This window comes from Triticum aestivum, chromosome 2D, assembly GCF_018294505.1.
Source record: "Triticum aestivum cultivar Chinese Spring chromosome 2D, IWGSC CS RefSeq v2.1, whole genome shotgun sequence".
Classification (NCBI taxonomy): Eukaryota; Viridiplantae; Streptophyta; class Magnoliopsida; order Poales; family Poaceae; genus Triticum; species Triticum aestivum.
This window is the reverse complement of record NC_057799.1, coordinates 636545919-636566757: the sequence shown is the minus strand read 5'-3', so window position 1 is coordinate 636566757 and position 20839 is coordinate 636545919. Positions and strand designations below refer to the sequence as shown.

The following is a 20839-nucleotide window of genomic DNA, read 5'->3' as shown; positions in this document are numbered from 1 at the left end:
CGCGCGGCGGCGATGTCGCGCGGAGTAGTTGGAGAAGAAGTGGTGGTCGATGAAACTGAATTTTTCGTAAGTGCTATATATATAGGAGGGGCCTTTAGTACCGGTTGGAGCCACCAACCGGTACTAAAGGCCAATTTTCGCCAGGCCAAGGGGCGGGAAACTGCCCCTTTAGTACCGGTTCGTGGCTCCAACTGGTACTAAAGGCCCCCCTTTAGTACCGGTTGGAGCCACGACCCGGTACTAAAGGTGTGCGCTGGCGCAAGAGCGGTGCGGGCAAGTTTAGTCCCACCTCGCTAGCCGAGGGGCGCCCGCACCAGTTTAAAAGCCCCGGCGCGGCTGCTGTCTCGAACTCCTCTCTATAGCAGGCTTCTGGGCCTAACTCTGGCGCGCTGCCCGTTGAGCCTGCTGGCCCTTCTGGGCCTGTATTTGCAAACCCTAGGGTTGGCAGGCCCAGCGGGCAGCGCCCCAACAATTTTTTATATAATTTTCTTCTATTTATTTCCGAGTAATTTTTTTTGCTGTATTTAGTTTCTTTGTGAATATAAAAGAAATTATATAGTTTTTTTTCTTTTCTGCATTATTTCTTTTTTGCTATTCATTTTGTAGTGATTTTCAATTTAACCGTCATTTAGCTCTCTAAACAAATCGGTAAATAACTGAAAAACAGCAAATGATGTCAGAACGTGTTGGAAATTAATGACGTCGCTTTGAATGATGCATACTGAACGCAAAAATAGGCTGGAGTTCAAATAAGTTTAAAAAATATTGAAGTGCCCGTGTAACAGATGAGTTCTCGTCCGAAACCCTGATACTTCGAAAGAGATTGTCCAGTTTGTACACGAAGTGCGTCCAGTTTTTGCCGTAACACAAGAAGTCCGGAGTTGTAATAAGTTATTAAAGATAAAAAAAGAGGCACAATGCTCGTTAATTAGCTTCAAGCCTTTCGGAATAGTGCAAACTGCACTGCACATAGCTCCGTGCAGTCTACACTATTCCTCAAGGCTTAAAGCTAAGCAACGTGCAGATGAGCATTGCGCCTCTCCTTCATCGTCCCTGCACTCAGGGCTTATAAACCGCTCCTAGTGCCTCTCTCTTCGTGAGGTGGGACTAAAAAATAGCTTACTAAGAAACTATAGTACCGGTTCATGGCACGAACCGGTACTAAATGTGCCCGTGGGGCCCCAGCCTGACCACAGCCTAACGCGGCATCATTAGTACCGGTTCGTGACACGAACCGGTATAAAAGGTTGCTCACGAACCGGTACTAATGATCTCCGCCCGCCTAGCCGTTGAAACCGGCACTAATGGACACATTAGTGCCGGCTCAAAATCAAACCGGCACTAATGTGCTTCACATTTAACCCTTTTTTACTAGTGTAGCTGGAAGACAAGGCAATATCTTCAGGTTTGGGACATTCTCGAGGACAAGTGAACAGCAATTCCTGAAGAGGTTGATATTAGATGGCAGGCCTTCTAACATACTGCAATCAGCAAGTGAAAAGGATTCCAAATTCTAAAAATGTGAATCCTCAAATAACCAATTTGGATATTTCGCTGCTCTATAACCTTGGATTGCAAGGGCCAATAGTTGTGGTGGTGGCTTCAGACCTTCTAAAACCTCTAAATGTAAACGATCCTCTGCATTAACATCATCCCTGCAACACCAGGCAAAATGCAAGCTTTTGAGATGACTTTTCTGATGTAGCTTCGCCTCTAAGGCTTCATCCCTCCCAGTAACAATGTCAAGATTTTTGACACTTAAACTGCCACCAAGCTCCTTCATGTTCCCCAGCTGTCGTAACTCATATCCCTTCTGCTTCTGCAAATAAAAATCCTCAAGGTTTTGGAGTGAGGTTAGCTTGCCTATGTTAGGAATTTGCCGATCTGATTTGTATATTGAGCCCATATATCAACATACATCCCAAGATGACGTAAATTACTTAAGTTGCAGTGCACCTCAGGCAAACTATGGAGTTTATCACTGAACTGAAGAAATTGCAGGTGATAAAGAGTACATAATGACCTCGGCAGCTCAGAAACCAAACTTCTGATGATGTTCAGATATCGAAGGTGCTTCAGCTCACCAATAGATTCTGGCAACTTGCTCTTGTTGTATAATGACAAATATAGTACACGCAACTTCTTCAGTCTCTGTAGTACCTGATTAAAAACATCATTTATGTCATCTATTACTGGGTCAATGCAGATAACAGTGCGTAAATGATGTAACCTGCAGATACTTTGCTTATGTTGTATCATACTCTCAACACAAACAGAGAGATGTCGAACGGTGCATGGTATCTCCGTCATCTTATCATCTTCCAATCTGAAGCAGTCTTGTTTCGAGAGTGACTGTGCCAAATCATGAAGGAGATCATGCATAACATGGGTATATCCATTCGAAACTTGTTGAAGGAATGAAACAGAGACCATCCATTGAAGTAATCTCTTCCAATATCTTCCATTCTCTTGCTCATGTTGCATGAATCAACAAATCCCTCTGCTACCCACAGGTGAATCAACTCCTCGATGCCATACATGTGACCTTTCGAAAATAAGCTGCAATAAAGAAAGCACCTCTGTAGACGTGGATCTAACTTCTCATAACTCCATAGCAGAGCTCTCCTGGGCTCACTTAAGTTGTCAATCTGTATAGATAGAGCATCTTTCCATGCACTGATATTTGTTTTTCATTCAACTGGGAACCCACAACTTTTGCAGCCAAAGGAGATTTCCCAAGCCTTTTAACGATTTCCTCTGCAATCTCTTCTTGTTTTTCACACAACTGTGGATTTCTGATTTCTTGTTCAGAGAAGGCATGGTATTTGAACAGTGCTAGGAACTGCCTATCTTCCATGTTTTCCAAACAAAATACTACTTCACTGCAACAAAGAGCAGCCGGAAGTGTATCCCGTCGTGAAGTTACCAAAACTTTGCTTCCAGTGTGCCGAGAAACTAGAGGAGCTAGCAGTTGGTCCCACTCCGTCTGATTGTTGGAATCATCAAACCAAATATCATCCAGAACCTGCAGGAACTTCTCTCATTCTTGCAGTTTATCTCTTAGTTTTCCCTGGAGAGTGTCAAGGTTGTCAAGGCGTGGGCATTCCCCATTTGTTGCAGACTCGAAAATTTCCTGTGTATGACGACGGACATCAAGTTTGCGAGAGATGAAGACCCACATCTTGACATCAAAACATTCTTCTACCCTCTTGTCATTGAAAACATATTGTGCCAGGGTTGATTTTCCCATGCCTCCAGCTCCAACAATGGCCAAACCTGAGTACTTGGCAGAACTAGCCTCAGCAGCACTCGTCTGGGTAAGGAGGTGTCTTATATGATCACGGTCCTTGTCGCGACCAATCACTTTCGGTGGTGGTATAGATGTAGCCTAAGGAAAACTCGCTATTGACACAGGGGGCCATCAGCGCTATTACCGAAAAAGGCTTTCGCCCCGCTTTATATATAAAGCAATGACCGACCGCAGCTTAGATACAAACGCACGCCACCACAACACACGCACACACCCAAGGCTGGATACATAGGCGCGGCAACACTACCCCTCGTACTACAAGAGCAACCGGAGTCCTCAACCGAGGAGACGCCAACGCGAAGAGAAGAAGCCGCATATAACGAACCGTGTGCTTCAAGGCGGCGCCTTCAGGAAGGTTATGACACCAGAGCGCCGTCACCGCCCGACCCGAGGATCAGAGTTTCCCCTGGAGCAACACGACGGGCAATGAGAGCCGCGACGACGCCTTCAAGAAGGAAGCGAGCTTCGCCGTTGCCAGTCCATCCGAAGACAGATCAAGTTTTCACCCCCGCCAACACTCACCACCACCGGACGCCACATCCCGATGACCACGCCGCCCACACGGCCATGGCCACCGGGCAGCACCTAACCACGGGCTCTGCCCAAGAGCACCGCGGAGCCAACCCCAGGGCCGCCGCCCTGGCATCCAAGACCTGGAATCCACCTCACTCGAGACCCACCGCTACCTTAACCAAAGATACGAGCGGAAGGAACCGCCTTTCGCACCCCTGGGCTGCCCCTAACGCCAAAACCCGAAGGTCGGCCAAAATTGGCCTCCATCGACCCATCCTGCTGCCGGGCGCGAGACGAGCACGGTCCTGCTGCCGGGCGCGAGACGAGGTCGGTCCTGCTGCCGGGCGCGAGACAAGATCGGTCCTGCTGCCGGGCACGAGACGAGCTCGGTCCTGCTGCCGAGCGCGAGACGAGCGATGGACCATAGTCGGGGGAGGCGGAACCTTCGACGGAGGTAGCAACCATACGACGAGGAGAGGGCCGAAGGTCGAAACAGGCCGCCAACAGACGAGCCGACGCCGGAAAGCCAGCCGCCGCCCCCGTCAACCCGCCGAGCTGCCGTGGAGCCGGCACAGTGAAGCAACCTCGCCGCCGCCACACACAGCCGGGACCGCAGCCACGCCGGGCCGGGGCCCCAAACCCGCGCCGCCGGCCGAAAACAGGCGAAATCCAGCCAGCACGCACCACCACCACCGCCACCATGCCGACGAGGACGAGCGCAACAGCCCCCGCGCACCGCCGGCAGGCCCTAGCCACCGCAGCCCGTGCCACCCGCGAAGCGGCGGCCCGAGGATCCACCACCGTCCAGATCAGATCTGGGAAACCCTCGCCACCACTCCGAGCACACCCCGCCACCGCACCCAAGCACGGGCACCATGCCCCGCAAGGCCCAGCAGCCCTCCACGCCACCACCCGCAGCCGCCGCCGTCACCTTGGCTGCAGCCGGTGCCGCGCCGTCGCGCCCCGCCAAGCGCCACGCATCAGCTCGAGGGGGGCAGCCCCGCGTCAGACCACCTCAAGGGACGGGAGACCAGGGCCCCGCCGCCGCCTACGCCGGCCGGGCTTTGCCTGGCGGCGCGCTCCGGCGGCGGCGAGGGGAAGAGGAGGGGAGAGGAGGGCTAGCGGCGGCGCGCGGGGGCTGTTGGTCATCCAACAGGTCCTCAGCCTTGTACAAGGCGTCTTTGAGCTCTTGGATCCATCTGTCCAGCATGGCCCTCTGGTTGCGCTTGTTAGCAGCTTGAATCATCAACTCGAACTGCGGCATGACGGTGGTCTCCAGTTGATGAAGCTTTAGTGATGAGCTCCTTCAATATTGGTGATACCGCCAGTCGCAAGCCAGCCAGCGCCACCTCCTCCATGGGATTGCGGGGTTTTGTTGTTGCTGATGTTTCCCCTTTTTGTTTTGTGCATGCAGAAACCTGGATCTTGTGTAAACACAGGAAATAGTGTGAAATTAGGAAGAACTAAACATGTAGAGTATACTCCAATTGCAGACATGAGCCATTCGTTTCAGTTCGATAAAAAGAATCAAAAAGATAATTCCAGAGGAAAAAGGGAAACCATATGGATGGATAAAAGGCACTGATTTAGGGAAATGACATAGGGCGAACACGAACAAGCAAACAATGGATGATGGTAAACAACAGCAAACTATAAAGGTTATTTTCACCACTCATTATTTTTGGGTATGAAAAGACCTGAGTAGTAAAATTCAATTATTTTAACCACTCATGTTTCTTATTTTGTGTGAACCAGTTAATCAAAGTATATATTCCGACGTAGTTTCCTGTTTCTTCTTTTGTGTGGATAAAAATATGCAGACTACCGGCATGCGTATGAAGACAAATCAATCCGTAATAATCTGACGGGGAAGCTAACGAGTGAAGGCAGCAAAGGAAGGTGAAGAAGCTTACACGGATTAAACAGCGAACGGGACGCGGGAGCTTGCCCCTCCTCCTCTGCTCGTCGCGCAGACAAGGAAGTTGGAACTGGATGAGTATTGCACTGCAAGCGAAATGAGAGGCAGTGCTCTGCAGACAGCAGGTCAATGAGTCAAAACAAGGGATAGGGTAGTACGTGGCCTTTCCTTCTCCTTTGGTTCTTTTCTCCCCCTATCACCATCCATGAGTGGCCTTTCATGGTTTTCCGAGTAGCGCCATTTCAGAATTCAGGCCTGAAAGCTATATGACCGGAGTAGCATACGGTGACCCGTTGGTGTCTTCAATCCTACAGGGAATCCATGACAACACTGAACTAAAAATGGCCCCTCAATTTGGGTTCGAATATCTGATGGTCAAAAACACACGATGTGTAGAACTGAATTGCTACAGTTCTTCTAGTTAGTTCAGTGAAAATGATTAATAACTACTCCCTCCGTCTCATAATATAACTCCCCTACCTGAATCGAAGGAGGAGGATGATACATCTGAGAATGCTGTGATTCGACCTTCTGAGACTGGTTGTGAGGACCGGTTGCAGAGTCAGAACATTACTAAACGCAAGTGGAAGCGGAAGGTGTACCCGGTGTCCGCGGTGCGTAGGAGTGCTAGAATCCGTATGGCAAAAAAAATCCATGATGAATTATGAAAGGGATCTTTTGAAATAGTAGAGGTCTAAAAGACTTGGCTAAAAGAAGGTTTCTTGCAGAGGCGTCTATCGAGCATAGGTTAGATTTTATCGCATTGTCTGAAACTGGTAGAGATAATTTTGCGCCTCAATTTCTAAATACTTTGTCGGGAGGTATTGATTTTGACTGGCACTGTCTGCCACCGAGAGGGAGATCCGGTGGGATCTTGCTCGGAGTTCGATGCGATTTGCTGGAGGTTCGAAGTGTGGTGATGGGAGATTTTGCAGTTAAGTTTCGGGTGCGGTCGAAGGCCGATGGGTTCAATTGGGCTTTGGTGGCGGTATATGGTGCCGCACAACTCGAACTCAAACCCGAGTTCTTGGTTGATCTGGTTAGGATTTGCGGCTCTGAGCAGCTTCCTATCCTGGTGGGGGTGATTTCAATATCATTAGAAGGCGTGAGGAGAAGAACAATGATAACTTTGACGGCAGATGGTCGTTCATGTTTAATACTATCATTGAAAGCTTGGATCTGAGAGAGATTAAGCTTTCGGGAAGAAAATTCACTTGGGCTAACGCGATGCCAAATCCGACGTTTGAAAAGTTGGATCGAGTGTTGGCTAGCGTCGAATGGGAACATAAGTTTCCCTTTGTAACAGTTCAGGCTCTTTCCCGTGGAATTTCTGATCACACGCCTTTATTTCTGGACTCTGGTGAGGCCACCCACGTGGGAAACAAAAACTCGTTCTCTTTCGAGCTTGCTTGGTTTGAACGAGACGGTTTCTTTGATCTCGTAGCCAGAGAGTGGGCTAAGGATACAGGAGGTAGGACTGCGCTTGAGCGCTGGCAGAATAAGATCCGGCATTTGAGAAGTGTCCTGCGTGGGTGGGCTAAGCATCTTAGTGGGATTTATAAGGTCGAAAAGGAACGACTCCTTACCCTTATTCAGTCCTTAGATGTAAAAGCAGAAACCACAGTTCTGCCGGCCTCGGAACTTCATGCCAAGCTTGACGCGGAGATGGGGCTGAAAGAGCTTCTTCGTGAAGAGAAGTTGAAGTGGGCGTTGCGGGCCAAGGTCCGACGAGTAGTCCAGGGGGACGCGAACACTCAATTCTTTCACATCATCGCTAATGGTAAACATAGAAAGAAGAGGATCTTTCAGCTTGAACAAGAAGAAGGAACGATTTTAGGACAAGAGAACCTAAAATTATACATTACCGAGTTTTACAAGCAGCTGTTTGGACCTCCAGAGGATAACTGTGTGTCTCTGGATGAGTCCAGGATTGAGGATGTTCCTCAACTAACTGCAGTGGAGAATGATATTTTGGCTGCTCCTTTTACGGAGAAAGAAGTGTTTGAGGTCATATCCCAGATGAAAAATAATAAGGCTCCCGGCCCGGATGGATTTCCGGCTGAATTTTATAAGAAGTGCTGGCATATTATTAAGGGGGATCTGTTGCCTTTGTTTAATGATCTATTCTCTGGACAGCTTCAGCTTTTTCGACTGAATTTTGGAACGATAACCCTTTTTCCTAAGAAAATAGAGGCTGTGAGAATTGAGCAATTCAGGCCCATCTGTCTTCTTAATGTTAGTTTCAAAAAATTTACCAAGGTCGGGACTAATAGGCTCACACAGATCACGCATGCTGTGGTGCAGCCTACCCAAACTGCTTTCATGCCGGACAGGAACATCCTCGAAGGGGTTGTGGTCCTTCATGAAACGCTCCATGAGATTCACACGAAAAAACTAGATGGAGTTGTTTTCAAGGTGGATTTTGAAAAAGCGTACGATAAAGTCAAATGGCCTTTTCTTCAGAAGGCCTTACGCATGAAGGGTTTTGATGAAGCTTGGCGACGCCAGGTAGAATCTTTCATGCAAAAAGGGAGTGTTGGAATTAAAGTGAATGACAACATAGGTCATTATTTCTAGACACACAAGGGCCTGAGACAAGGAGATCCAATGTCTCCTATTCTGTTCAAGATTGTGGTTGACATGTTGGCAATTATGATAGGAAGGGCAAAGGAGGCCGGTCAGGTGGGTGGTTTGGTGCCTCATCTAGTTGATGGTGGTGTGTCCATCCTGTAGTACGCTGATGATACAATCATCTTTATGGAGCACGACTTGCTAAAGCGAGAAATATGAAGCTGGTGTTATGCTTATTTGAACAATTGACAGGATTGAAGATTAATTTTAATAAAAGCGAGTTGTTCTGCTTTGGTAGAGCCAAGGAGGAACAAGAGGCTTATAGGCAATTGTTTGGATGCGAATTGGGGGCATTACCTTTCACGTACTTAGGTATACCCATTCACCATCGTAAGCTGACAAATAGAGAATGGAAGTGCATCGAGGACCGGTTCGAGAAGAAACTGAGCTGCTGGAAGGGCAAACTCATGTCATATGGAGGCCGACTGATTCTTATTAATTCGGTGCTCACGAGTATGCCTATGTTTCTCTTATCTTTCTTGGAAGTCCCAGTTGGTGTTAGGAAAAGGCTGGACTTCTATTGATCACGGTTCTCCTGGCAGAGTGATGAACTTAAGAGAAAATACCGACTTGCCAAATGGGATGTCATCTGTCGACCAAAGGACTAGGGGGGCCTTGGTATTGAGAATCTTGAAGTGAAGAACAGATGTCTTCTCAGCAAGTGGCTGTATAAACTTTCGATTGAGACGGAGGCCACAGTTCTTCTGCCTTCTTTAATAGAACAAAGTTTATAGTCGGTAATGGAAACACCACTCGCTTCTGGGAGGATACATGGCTTGGGGAAACGCCGTTAGCACTTCAGTATCCGTCCCTGTATCGTATTGTTCAACGACGTGATGCTCTTGTGGCCACGATTTTGCAGTCCATTCCCCTTAATATTCAGTTTAGGAGGGCGCTTGTGGGCGACCGGTGGGAAGCATGGATTCATTTGGTGAGTAGACTGATGGAGGTTCAGCTATCTCATCAGCCCGATCAGTTGTGTTGGAAGCTTACTAGGTCTGGACAGTTCACAGTTAAGTCGATGTATATCGATGTCATTAACTCTAGTGTTATTCCTAGTTCCAAAGAGGTTTGGAAAGTCAAAGTTCCTTTGAAAATTAAAGTGTTTATGTGGTTTATACATAAACAAGTCATCTTAACAAAGGATAATTTGGTTAAGCGCAACTGGACAGGATCTACTAGGTGTAGTTTTTGTGATCGGGACGAATCTATCAAGCACCTCTTCTTTGACTGCCCGTTGGCAAGGGTTTTGTGGCACACGGTGCATATTGCCTTTAACATTACTCCTCCGAATTCGGTCAGTACGTTATTTGGAACGTGGCTGGTTGGGATAGAGTCCGAAACAGCTAGACACATTCGTGTAGGAGTATGTGCTTTGTTATGGGCAATTTGGAATTGCATAAATGATTTGGCTTTTAACAGAACAACAAACATTCATTGTTTGCAGGTTTTATTCCGAGCTACTGCGCTGATCCGTATGTGGTCGTTACTCACTCCGACGGAGGCCAAGGAGCGTTTGGTTACTGGATCTGTCCAGTGGGAGATGGTAGCGCGGGATATCTTCAACCGGTTTGGATGGCGGTCATGTAATAGGATAGGCAATTAGTTTACCTATCTTTGTTTTGCCAGCCGGTTGTGGCTTTTGGCCATATTGTTTTTGGCGTTGTGGCTCTTTGTGAGCCTGCCGATTTTTTGTTTTCAGACTATAAGACCTTGTTGAACTCCTTTATTTATTTATAAATGTGGCTGTATGCATCGTTCTGATGCAGAGGCCGGGAAGTCCCCCTTTTCGGAAAAAAAACCGAGTCCCTACATAATCTCCAGACAAAAAATTTCAGTTTTGAGGGGACTTTGTTCCACAAGGACACCCACGCCTTCATCTCTCGACCTGAAGCCGACGACCCTTCTGTACCAGCAAGTAAATTTTCCCTTTGGCTCTTTAACTTGAAGAGCATCTTATAAGCTGAGCTTACTGAAAACTATCCACGTCGATCTTCACCCCAAGCCCAGAAGTCATTGATCCTCTTGGTACACAGTGGGATTGATAGTATGGCTGTAACGTCGACTGGAATGAAGATCCTTCTCAGCTCCTCCTCCCGCCATGCACTGGAAGCAGCTGACATCGCCGCCGGGAAGGGACGGGACGCTAGCGATTCATTGTGCCGGCCCATTTACATCACACGTATATGTTGTACAGGGATATGGTTTTTAGGCAGGTTTTTGTCCGGTTTCTACCGGTTCTTGAAACATTCCAGACTGTTTCTCCTTGGTTTTTTCCCTGTTTCGATATTGGTTTTCTTCATGGTTATTTGCTGGGGGTTTTTTTCGTTTTTTTTTCATTTTTTAGTTTTTTTTCCTTTCAAAATATATTTCCTGTATTTTTTAAATGTCCTCGTTGTTCAAATTGCTCACATTTTCAAAAAATTATCCCAAAATTAAGGAAATGTTTGGATTTTCAGAAAAAATGTTCACAAAGTTAATGTATTCAAAAAATGTTCATGTTTTAGAAACTGTTCCCATTTTTTAGTGCCAAAAATATAGAAACATTATATGCTTATTCTTTGCATATTTCAGAAAGTGTAATTTCAGTGCAAAGTTGTGTGTAAGTTTTGAAAGGTTTTTCTTTTTCATTTTCTTTCTTTTTAAAGGGTTGAATTATTTCTTAGCAAACTTTATTATTTTGATTTTGTTTTAGATTTTTCTTTTGAAAGGGTAATACCAATGCCACAAATTCATTCTTCTATAGGAAACTTCATTTATTTGATTTTGTTTTAGTTTTTATTTCATTTTTTTGAATTTTTCTTTTGTTTTCATTTTCTTTTCTTTTGTAAGGGTAGTATCGATGTCACTAATCCATTACTTTTTAGAAAACACTTTTTCTTACGGAAATCTCACTATTATATGCTTATTTCTCCATAATAATAATAGTAATACATTTTCTATATATGCGTATGTATATGTGTATATATGTATTGTATGCATGTATAAAAATAAATATACATGTGTGAGATTGCACTAGTGCAAAAAAAAGTCATGCAAGCGCACACATCTAGAACACCAAATTATACTTATCTTAAGTCAAACTTGTTTAATTTTGACCAAGTCTACAAAAAATATATTAACGTCTAGGACACACAATTATTCTCCTGAGATTCTTTATGAAATATATTTTCATATTATGTGTATTTGGTTTTGTAGATCTTAGCATATTATTCTATATAGTTGGTCAAATTTAAACTAGTTTGATTTCAGATAAATCTAGAACTACAATTATTTTGAAACGGAGAGACTGTTATTTATCACAAGAGGCTGATGCATTCGAGTGCTCAAAGTGTTCATGTGAGTGAGTATTAAAAAAAGTTGCTTATCTCAACTACTTTTTTATGAATTTTATCTCTACTACTAATACAGACACGTGTTGGCGCAAATACACTACTCTTGCCCATTCATCAGAATCTGGAAATCAGAAGCTCACAATTGAAGTTGGATCCTTGCCAACCCTGATTCCAATCGATTTGCCCCCGCAGACTTTCATGTGGCCTCCACAATTTTTATCGTAGGCCCACGCCTCCCAAGACCAATCGCCGCCTACCGACCGTACGATTTTTCAGATTTAGTGATGGAGCAAATAGTGCCCGCATATGAATACAGGATCAGAAGGAAATGTACAGCTCAGTCGCGGAGTACACACATTATAAAATAAAACAACTTGGAAACAATTAGCCATCTATGTACACAATTACATTAAAACATGCTCAACTTGCACGGTCATACCATTTCGAATTCGATTTTCATGGCGTATACCGAGAAAAACATTTGTAAGCCGACCACAAATTTTCTCGGAGCATTATGGCATGTGCTGACAGCTGTTCTGCGCGTGCAGATAGTTAGCGCGCAAAAGAGGACTGGCAGACGACAAAATCAATGTCAACAGCAACTAAAACAGCTCACGCCAAAATTGCAATTCAACATAATCTCAAAAAAATGTTGCAGCCAGTTAGCATAACAAGGCAAACTACCGCCTTCATCTACTGTTACAGCAAAAACAAGTGATTACCAGACAATAACAAAAGTACTGGACGGCTGCCTGCAACTTGTTTCGACCAAAAAATCCTGGCCCTGTGCCTCCTAAGTAACATGGATATATTTTTTGAACCAATTGAGTAGAGAGTACAGCCAGGTCTTGAGCCAGGTTCGGGTCAGTGAGGAATGTGGATTAGGCCTTGGGCCCATTGGCTAGTTACCGCGGAATTGAGCTGACAGGTTGAGGGACCACGCCGATCACCGCATTGCAAAATCCTTCACCAAGTTTTGACCTCCCGTGCTGTTGTATGGAAACAAAATGTAGAGCATCAGAGAGGACGAGATTTTCTATTCTATTAAGTTTGCATTCGACAAAACAAATTATCTGTGAATGGCATTTATAACACGATTAGGCATCATACACATTATTTCACGCTAGCGATTCTGAAGTATTTGCTTGTATGGACCGCAAAACTGACAAATTCCAAACAATGTAGTACAGACTGAACAGCGTGACGTAATAGAGAGTTTACTGACCGCGTGTAGCTGGCTAAAACCGAACCCATAAGGACCGATGGTAAACAAAGCACAGTTAGACTGGGTAACTGTCTCTTTTTTTTGCCGATATAAAGATGTAGCATCTGCTAGAATAAAACTACAGAAGGATGGTAGACAGAAACTTACGAGCATTCCAAGTGAATATTCAGACAGCGTGGATTCTCCTCGCTCGGGGTGATTGTTACAGAGCCTTCTATGATTTGATCCTGCGTCACCCCTATAGGATCAGGGAAGTACAAAATTGTCTGCAAAAGACGAGAAGAGCAAACTTAGCAAAAGGAGCAAGAATAACCAAGTAAATGAACAACGAAGTGTTTGAAATGGCCATTTTAATTAGAACCTGGTGCCAATGGGTTGGCTCGTCTTCTGGGGCTGTGGACAGCACAACTGTGCTATCTGATGCCCTGCGCCTTTTCTTCTGAATAATATCAAGTGGACTCGAATCAGAGGACAAATTGCTACAAGACTCTGCAGGCCCATTGAACTCCACCTCAAACCAGAGACCAAAGCCATGAATTGGGGCTTCACATCAGAGGTAACAAAATTTCAGATTTCTTGTCAAGGAGAAATGCAAAAGTACTAGGTTTGCTACTGAGATTCAAAACATTAGATGAAGCATTCTCAATAAATAAGATAATTAGATGAAAGATAATCTGTTTGGAAAATTAGGAAAGGGGTGGGACAACATAATGAAAAGAGCAGCCATAAATTAAATTGCATTCACAATGCATAACATTAGGAGATGCACTGCCAGACAACAGCAGCTACTGTAGCAGGACTAACCAACAAACATCAATTCTAATTGCTGTCTGGTGATGGCTGATGGGTTGTTAGCAGTGACAGCAAAATATCATTACCAATTTGGATGACACTAACAGTAACAGGAAAAATGTTGCTAAAAAGTCGTATAGTAAGATGAACATCGGAGTATCAAACACGCCGAGGGCATAGTGCATCATTAGCACGCCAACAAACATTGTATCTTGCATTGGACCTAAATAACCCCAATTTCAGTACAGCTTATGTAGCAAATGTAATATTTATTCCATCCTTGACATGCATGAGGAAATTTTAAATTGGTCGAACACTTCAATTGGAATCGGAAATATTCACCATAAGGAAACACACTAGAGTACTAGAGCATCAGATCATTGTATCAACTAAGTTCCTCGATGCTCAAATTTGAAATGATATCATAATACAAGATAATGCAATTAAAAAGATTCAACACATAGGAAGTGGACTGAGAAAGATTAAATCACATGAATTACCTAACATCATTGATGAAACTTTGTACGTTGTGGTGATAGACTTGAATTCCTCAACCGTAAAAGTGTAGCAATCAATGTGCTTCACCTGTCCCCAAGTAAACATGGCCCCAATAAAACAAAAGGGTTAGACATTACAATAAATCTCAACAGATAAATATAGTTATTTATCTGATAATGTTGCAAAAACTTACCACAAATGGCCAACTTATAACATTTTCTCCACCAACTATTTCAATGGAGGGCTCCTCGGATGCGAATTTTTTGGCAAGTGGCACAAGAGCAGACACTACAGCAGCGAAGTTCAGAATCATCATTGCATGCAGAAGTCACCATGCAAAATCCGATAGTGACAGCAATGCATACTAAAACTCTGGACGTAACACGACAACAACTTACTGTTTATGCCATAAACATCACACCAGAAATCAACGCTTCCTTCATATCTATCAGAATTTGTTATAGGCGCCATGAAAAGCTGGCAAAAGAAGGATCCATAAGTATTCAGGTTTGGCCGATAACAAGCCACAAAATGGTTGCTGTTTCATCCTCACGGAGGTAACAAGGTTCAGTTGTGCATGCAAGAATATTTCCTACCAGATGATGCCTCCTTTAAAACTTAAAAAATTAGAGCAGCAGAGTTGTTGCTTTTGCCTACTTAAGATTAAAAATAAATATCACTAACTGGCTTCGCACAATAGCAAGCAATCCATTAACATATTTATTGCTTGTACTAGTGAAATACTTTCATGCTATTGTGTGGCCACGTGTGTGACGAATGAAAATCTATATGATAATTATACCGTAGCATGAGAAGGCAGGATAAGACCCCCTGGCTTAAGCCATTTATCCCTTGCAAATAGAACGCTTGGCAGCATACTCTACAGGGGAAAAAACCATCAGAAGTTTAGGCAGGAATTTACAAAGGCATAGCATATCAAAATGCAACACGAACAATCAACATAGGCTATCAAAAAGGCACCTCATAGAGAAGCATATAGCCCATCCATTCTGATATTATTACATCAACCTTCTCCTCAACATCAACATCCTGCACTGCCAACTCAACATTAATTAACAAAAAGTGCAAACAGGGAAAATAAGAATGTAATAATAAAATATAAATATATTTGCAACAAAAATAGCTGAACAGAGAGTCACATGCAAAACCAATTTTAGGAAACACAAACTTAATGTCTTGCTTATGCTAACATTATTTTATAACTGTAAAAACCCAACTCTCTGAAGGAACTACATGTCTGTATACCAGCAGAAAATGCAAACAAAACACAGAGATCAATAATCCCAACACAGAGTGGACGAACTAATTTTAACAAAGAAGGAATGTAAAGATAAGAGTCTCGCCTCAACACGTCCATGAATGACCACGATCTTATCAGCCAAATTGTTCGCTTTTACAATTTCACTAGCCTGCATGAAAAGGAAGAGATCTGTAAGAACAACCTTCCTGCTATTGGGGCATAATGGATATGGATATAAAAGCGGAAGTAAACAGTCTTCAAATACCCAATAAGAAGATAATGTATAAAACTATTTTCCTTGAGCATACCCTACTTGTGTTCATATTAGCACAACTGGTTATCACTACATTTATGTTCATGCTAAATGGGGCAAAAATACATTTCGACACGTCACAGAAAAATGACAAACAAAAGGAGGAAAGGACACAGGTCGGTATCAGACTACATCTTCACAAGTAACATGTTACCTGGGTAGCGATTTCACTAGCATCCACAGCATAAACCTGTAAAAGCATTTGAAGAGAGGCGGACAGGTAAGGCTCACTGTTAGAAGATCGAACAAATAGATTAGCGAAAACAGATAGTTTATTATTGGTGGTTATTATACTACAGGCGAATCCACTTAAACTGAAATCTGGCAAAAGATATTTATTAGCAGCCATACTAGATACATGTCACATCTGTAAGGACAAACAAATGCAGAACTGACAGATTAGAGTTCTTTCTTCTTTACTTTTCTGACAGCATGAACAGAGTTAGGCCTTGAAATTCCATATTAGAACACTTGTTGTGGCACATGAGGATTGAGGAGGGCCATTTCATTTAAGCTGCTGGGCAATTTGCAAGCAGAGGTCTGGAAGTGCAAAACTGCCTTTGGAACCCAGCACACCGAATCCAGTACTAGTTACATTGCACTAGACCAGGATCCCACTGGTTATGACAGCACTGTAAATTTAATTCATACATCCTTCTAAAGACTCAGAACTAACAAAGCAGGAGAGACATATCTATCATCCAGGACAAACACTAGGCCTCTAGAATGACCGGCCACCACCGCAAGAGCAGAGTTATCTCATAGCTTACTCGTTTCGCGCCGGCACGAGCGCAGAACACCGAGAGTATCCCAGTGCCACACCCCACGTCCATCACAACCTGCACAGCCCAACCAACAGCCAAAATTCAGAACAGACTGTCCAGACACTTAAATCAGCCAAAATTCAGAGTCAGGCAAGCATTTGTACCTTCCCCTCGATGAACTTCTGGTGGAGCATGATTGCTTCGCGATACGCGTCGGTCCTGACCCTGTCCTGCCAAATCCAAATCCAAAGCGCCGCACGAGTCAGTTCCCCCAAAGACAAAACGCGACTCGGGAACAGAGCGGATCCCCCCGGCCGGCTCTGCTTTCGGTAGGGTTTAGGGGTTTGGGGCCGTCCGCGGGGAGGGAGGGCGGGCGGCCGAATCGGGCGGGCGGGGGTGAAGGGGGCTCACCTTGATCATGGACTCGTGGATGCCGATGTGGGAGTAGGACTGGAAGTAGACGCGGTCGTGCGCCTCCAGCGCGGCGTCCCCCGCCGCCGCCGCTGGGGGGTCCCCGACGGCGGCGGCGGCGGGCGGGGAGGCCGCGGGGAGCTGGGGGCGGCGGCGCGCGAGCGGGGAGTGGCCGTTGAGGTGCGACGGCAGCATGGCGAGAGGGGGGAATGAGGGAGGCGGCCGAGGAGAGGAGAGGAGAGATTCGAATGGAGGTTTCGCTGGTGCGCTCTCCCGCAGAGACCAGCTTTGGCTCCTCTGCTTCGGAAACAGAGTTCTTAACCCCATGACCACATATTTGGAAACTTCTTTTTCTCGGACCCATTCGTGGTACATCTTTTTAACGCCGAACATTAATCTTGGAAAAAGCTAACGCCGACACGTGTTGCACAAAAACACTTCGCCCGAACGCTTCCATCACCCTCCATCGCGATTTGCGATTTTTAAAGCGGGAGCGGTTGCCACGTCATGTTTTGTGGGCATTCGGGCTGAACGAAGCACGACCGGACGACTATCTTATCCACTCCGCCGCTCACTTTCTGCCATTCTGTCTCGAGCTCACTCTGCAGATCTCCACTCCATCATCTTCTCTCTCTTCCTCCCGCGGATCTCACCGTCCCCGTGCAGCTCCACCTTGGACCACCGGTCGCGGCCATACACCCTGCTCACCGACCGGGCAGGCGCTCCCCTCCCACCTGGCCCTGTCGCGCCGAGCGTGGAGGTGCTCCGCCGGCCCCTATCGGACGCGCGAGCAGGAGAACCATGCCCGTCCCGGCCGCGCATCCATGGGCACCTCACCGTCGCGGATGGCGACGTGCAGGGGGCGAGCGGAAATCGGGTGGGTAGGGGGGCTTTGAGGGTGCGACTGTCGCTCGGGAGCTTCTCTCTCGCAGGGAGCGCGGGCGTGGAGGCTTGACGGTCTCCTCTGCGTCGCCGTCCAAACCGACGACGGGGTGGCTCGCGCCACCTAGCAGGGACGCTCGCTTGTCGACCTCCGGCGGCCTCGAGCGTAGGAAGGCGGCGGTGGCTCGAGCGTGGGGAGAAGTACAAGCATGGCGGCGGCTCGAGCAAATCCATTCTCCGGTGAATTTAGTCCCCATCGCGCATGAAGCTCCTCCCGGCGCCACCCTCTTCTCGTGGGTGTCACCGCTGCAGCGTTGTCGGCATGGCCGGCCCTGGCTATCTACCTGCCTGCAATCTGCTCGTTAGCTTGTCACTTCCCAACACAGGTCCTCCCCCCTGCATTTTTGATTTCCCGGTTTTGTTCACCATTTTCCTACTGAATGTTTTAGTTTCCTGCCCCGGTGTGAAAATGGTTGTTTCCATGGCAAATTTTATTATGAAAATGGCTAATTCTACTCATTATCTTTCATATGTATGCATGTTCACAAAAATTGTAGCTGAAATATGTGTTTTTGTGTTATCTGCTATTTCATACTGATGTTAATGTGTCTACAATTCCACTTCTTATCAATTTCCATGCTTCTAAATAAATACATGGCAACTATCCTACTGTTTGGCGCTGAAAATTGCCATGTGTTCTGATATGCCATACGGCAGTTAATGCATTTACATTTGTCCTCTCATCATTTTGCCATTCTACTAAATAAATAGATGGCAACCTGCCCTATGTGTGGAACTGTAAAAACTTCCGTTGTTTGCCATGTTTTTGAACCACAACACATCCTTTTTTTCATATTTCTAAATAAATACATAGCAAATCCCTCTCTATAGAAGTCTGAAATTTGCCATGTTTCATATTTGTTATGTCTGTTAACAGGTACCAAGCAATTGGTATGCTACTATACCAAATGCTTGGCAAGTTCATCAGATCCATAACCCATCAGTTGCCATGGCTGAAATGATTTTTTTGCCATGTTTGCCATCTTCATGCCATCATTCTGTAATGGTACTAAATATAGACATGGCAACTCCCCCATGTTCAATCAGCCTAATTTTGCCCTGTTGGTTTCATGGTAGATGGCAACTCACCCATATGTATGTACATTTTCCTACTTAACAATTTGGCATGCTACTCAATAACTACATGGCAATTTCAACATTACTATCGAGGCAAATTTAATTCATATAACATGGTAAATCTATCTTTTTTTTTCATGTACCATAGCATTATTACTCCATGTGCCATGGCATTTTGACTTTGCATTTGCCATGGAAATTTGTTTTTGATCATTTTGTTTGTGTTATTTTCACATAAGATGACATTTTCATTGAAAATACCATGGCAAAAGGAAACATGCATTTGCCATGGCAACATTTGATCAATTTTTTATTACTTCACATTCTTGGCAAATTTCATGTAAAATTTGATAAAAGAACACGGCAATATTTGATACGAATCTGCCGTGGCAAGTTTCTCGTTCATACTTGATTCCAACCTTTTGTGTTTTTTCACACGGGGTAAATTCATCATACAAAACACGGCAATTCTTGATACGAATCTGCCATGGCAAATTTGCTTGTTCATACTTAATTTTGAACTTTGTAAACAGGGCGACAACAATTCTTCTCTTTTTTACAACATGGCAATTTCTTTTTGAACGGGACCATGGCAATTTTAGTGCATGCATCATGGGAATTATAGTTTATGGATCTTGGCATTTTTTAGTCTATGCATCGTACACATTTTCTGTTTTGAACGACAACATGTCAAATTTTTGTCCTTCTTTCCAACATGGTAATTTTTCTTTTTTAGAATGGGACCATGGCAAACTTAGTCTATGTATCATGGCAAATGTAGTTTATGGGGCATGGCAATTTTTTTAATTATATGGACCATGGCAATTTTGTTTCTTTTTGTAACATGGCAAATTTTCTTTTTTCAAATGGGCCATGGCAATCTTAGTGCATGTTTCATGGCAATGGTAGTTTTATTGTTTTACAAAGCATGGAAAAAAATTGAATGGATTTTTTTGTGCCGAGTACAATATTTTTTGGCCACATCACATGCAATAGATTTGCCATACTACATGGCAATTTCCCCCCTCCACATTTTGGCAAGTTTTTTATGAACCATGGAATATTTGCTTAAATGGATTAGATTTGCCATACTACATGGCAATTTTTTCCCACGGACCATGGCAATTATATTTAATGAAGCATGGCAAATTTATTGAAATGGTTTTTTTTGTCGAGTACAAAATTGCCATACTACATGGCAATTTCCACCCTCCACCATGGATTTTTTTTGACAAAACACGGCAACTTTAGTTAAATGGGATATATTTTGTTGTACTAGATGGCAATTGTTCCCACGGACCATGGCAATTCTATTTTACACGAACTATGAAATTTTTAGTTAAATGGGGTAGATACGCCATATTACATGGCATTTGTTCCCATGGACCATGGCAATTCTATTTTACGAAGCATGGAAATTTTGTTTCAAAGGGAATAGATATGCCATACTATATGTCATTTGTTCCCATGGACCATGGCAATTATATTTCATGAAGCATGGCAAATTTCTTTCAAACGGAATAGATATGCCAAACTACATGACAATTCTATTTTTTACAAATCATGGGAAATTTACTTTAAATGGATCATGGCAAATATGTTGTTTTTTTCATGAATATTGTGTGTTCAGTACCAAATGCAATAGTGGATGCAATAGATTTTGCCATTTGGTGTAACATAAAATTTTGCCATTTGGTTATTTATAACTTTTTGCAAAAAAATTATAATGTTTATTTTTACTTTTATTGCCATGGCATTTTTACTTTATTTTTGCCATGTCAATTTCTTACTTTTTAAAAAAATTGGCCACGAAAAAGTTACCTTTCTATTTTCCATACAATTTTACATT

General features: G+C 44.3%; 1 protein-coding gene and 1 long non-coding RNA gene across 2 annotated transcripts; both read right to left on the bottom strand.

Moving 5' to 3' along the window:
- Positions 1-1377: 1377 nt before the first annotated feature.
- LOC123055200 (uncharacterized) lies at positions 1378-6018 on the bottom strand. Its single transcript, XR_006426545.1, has 2 exons — positions 5737-6018; positions 1378-5241 (listed from the first exon to the last, which is right to left on the bottom strand). It is a non-coding gene; the product is annotated as an uncharacterized lncRNA (long non-coding RNA).
- Positions 6019-12293: 6275 nt separating this feature from the next.
- LOC123055199 (probable protein arginine N-methyltransferase 6.1) lies at positions 12294-17281 on the bottom strand. The gene is made up of 13 exons (XM_044479181.1): positions 16972-17281; positions 16725-16790; positions 16567-16635; positions 15951-15986; positions 15587-15652; positions 15204-15272; positions 15025-15102; positions 14621-14699; positions 14416-14510; positions 14225-14309; positions 13294-13475; positions 13080-13198; positions 12294-12696 (listed from the first exon to the last, which is right to left on the bottom strand). Exons 1-13 carry the CDS (start codon positions 17164-17166, stop codon positions 12654-12656), a joined length of 1182 nt encoding a protein of 393 aa, XP_044335116.1. The 5' UTR covers positions 17167-17281; the 3' UTR covers positions 12294-12653.
- Positions 17282-20839: the final 3558 nt, after the last annotated feature.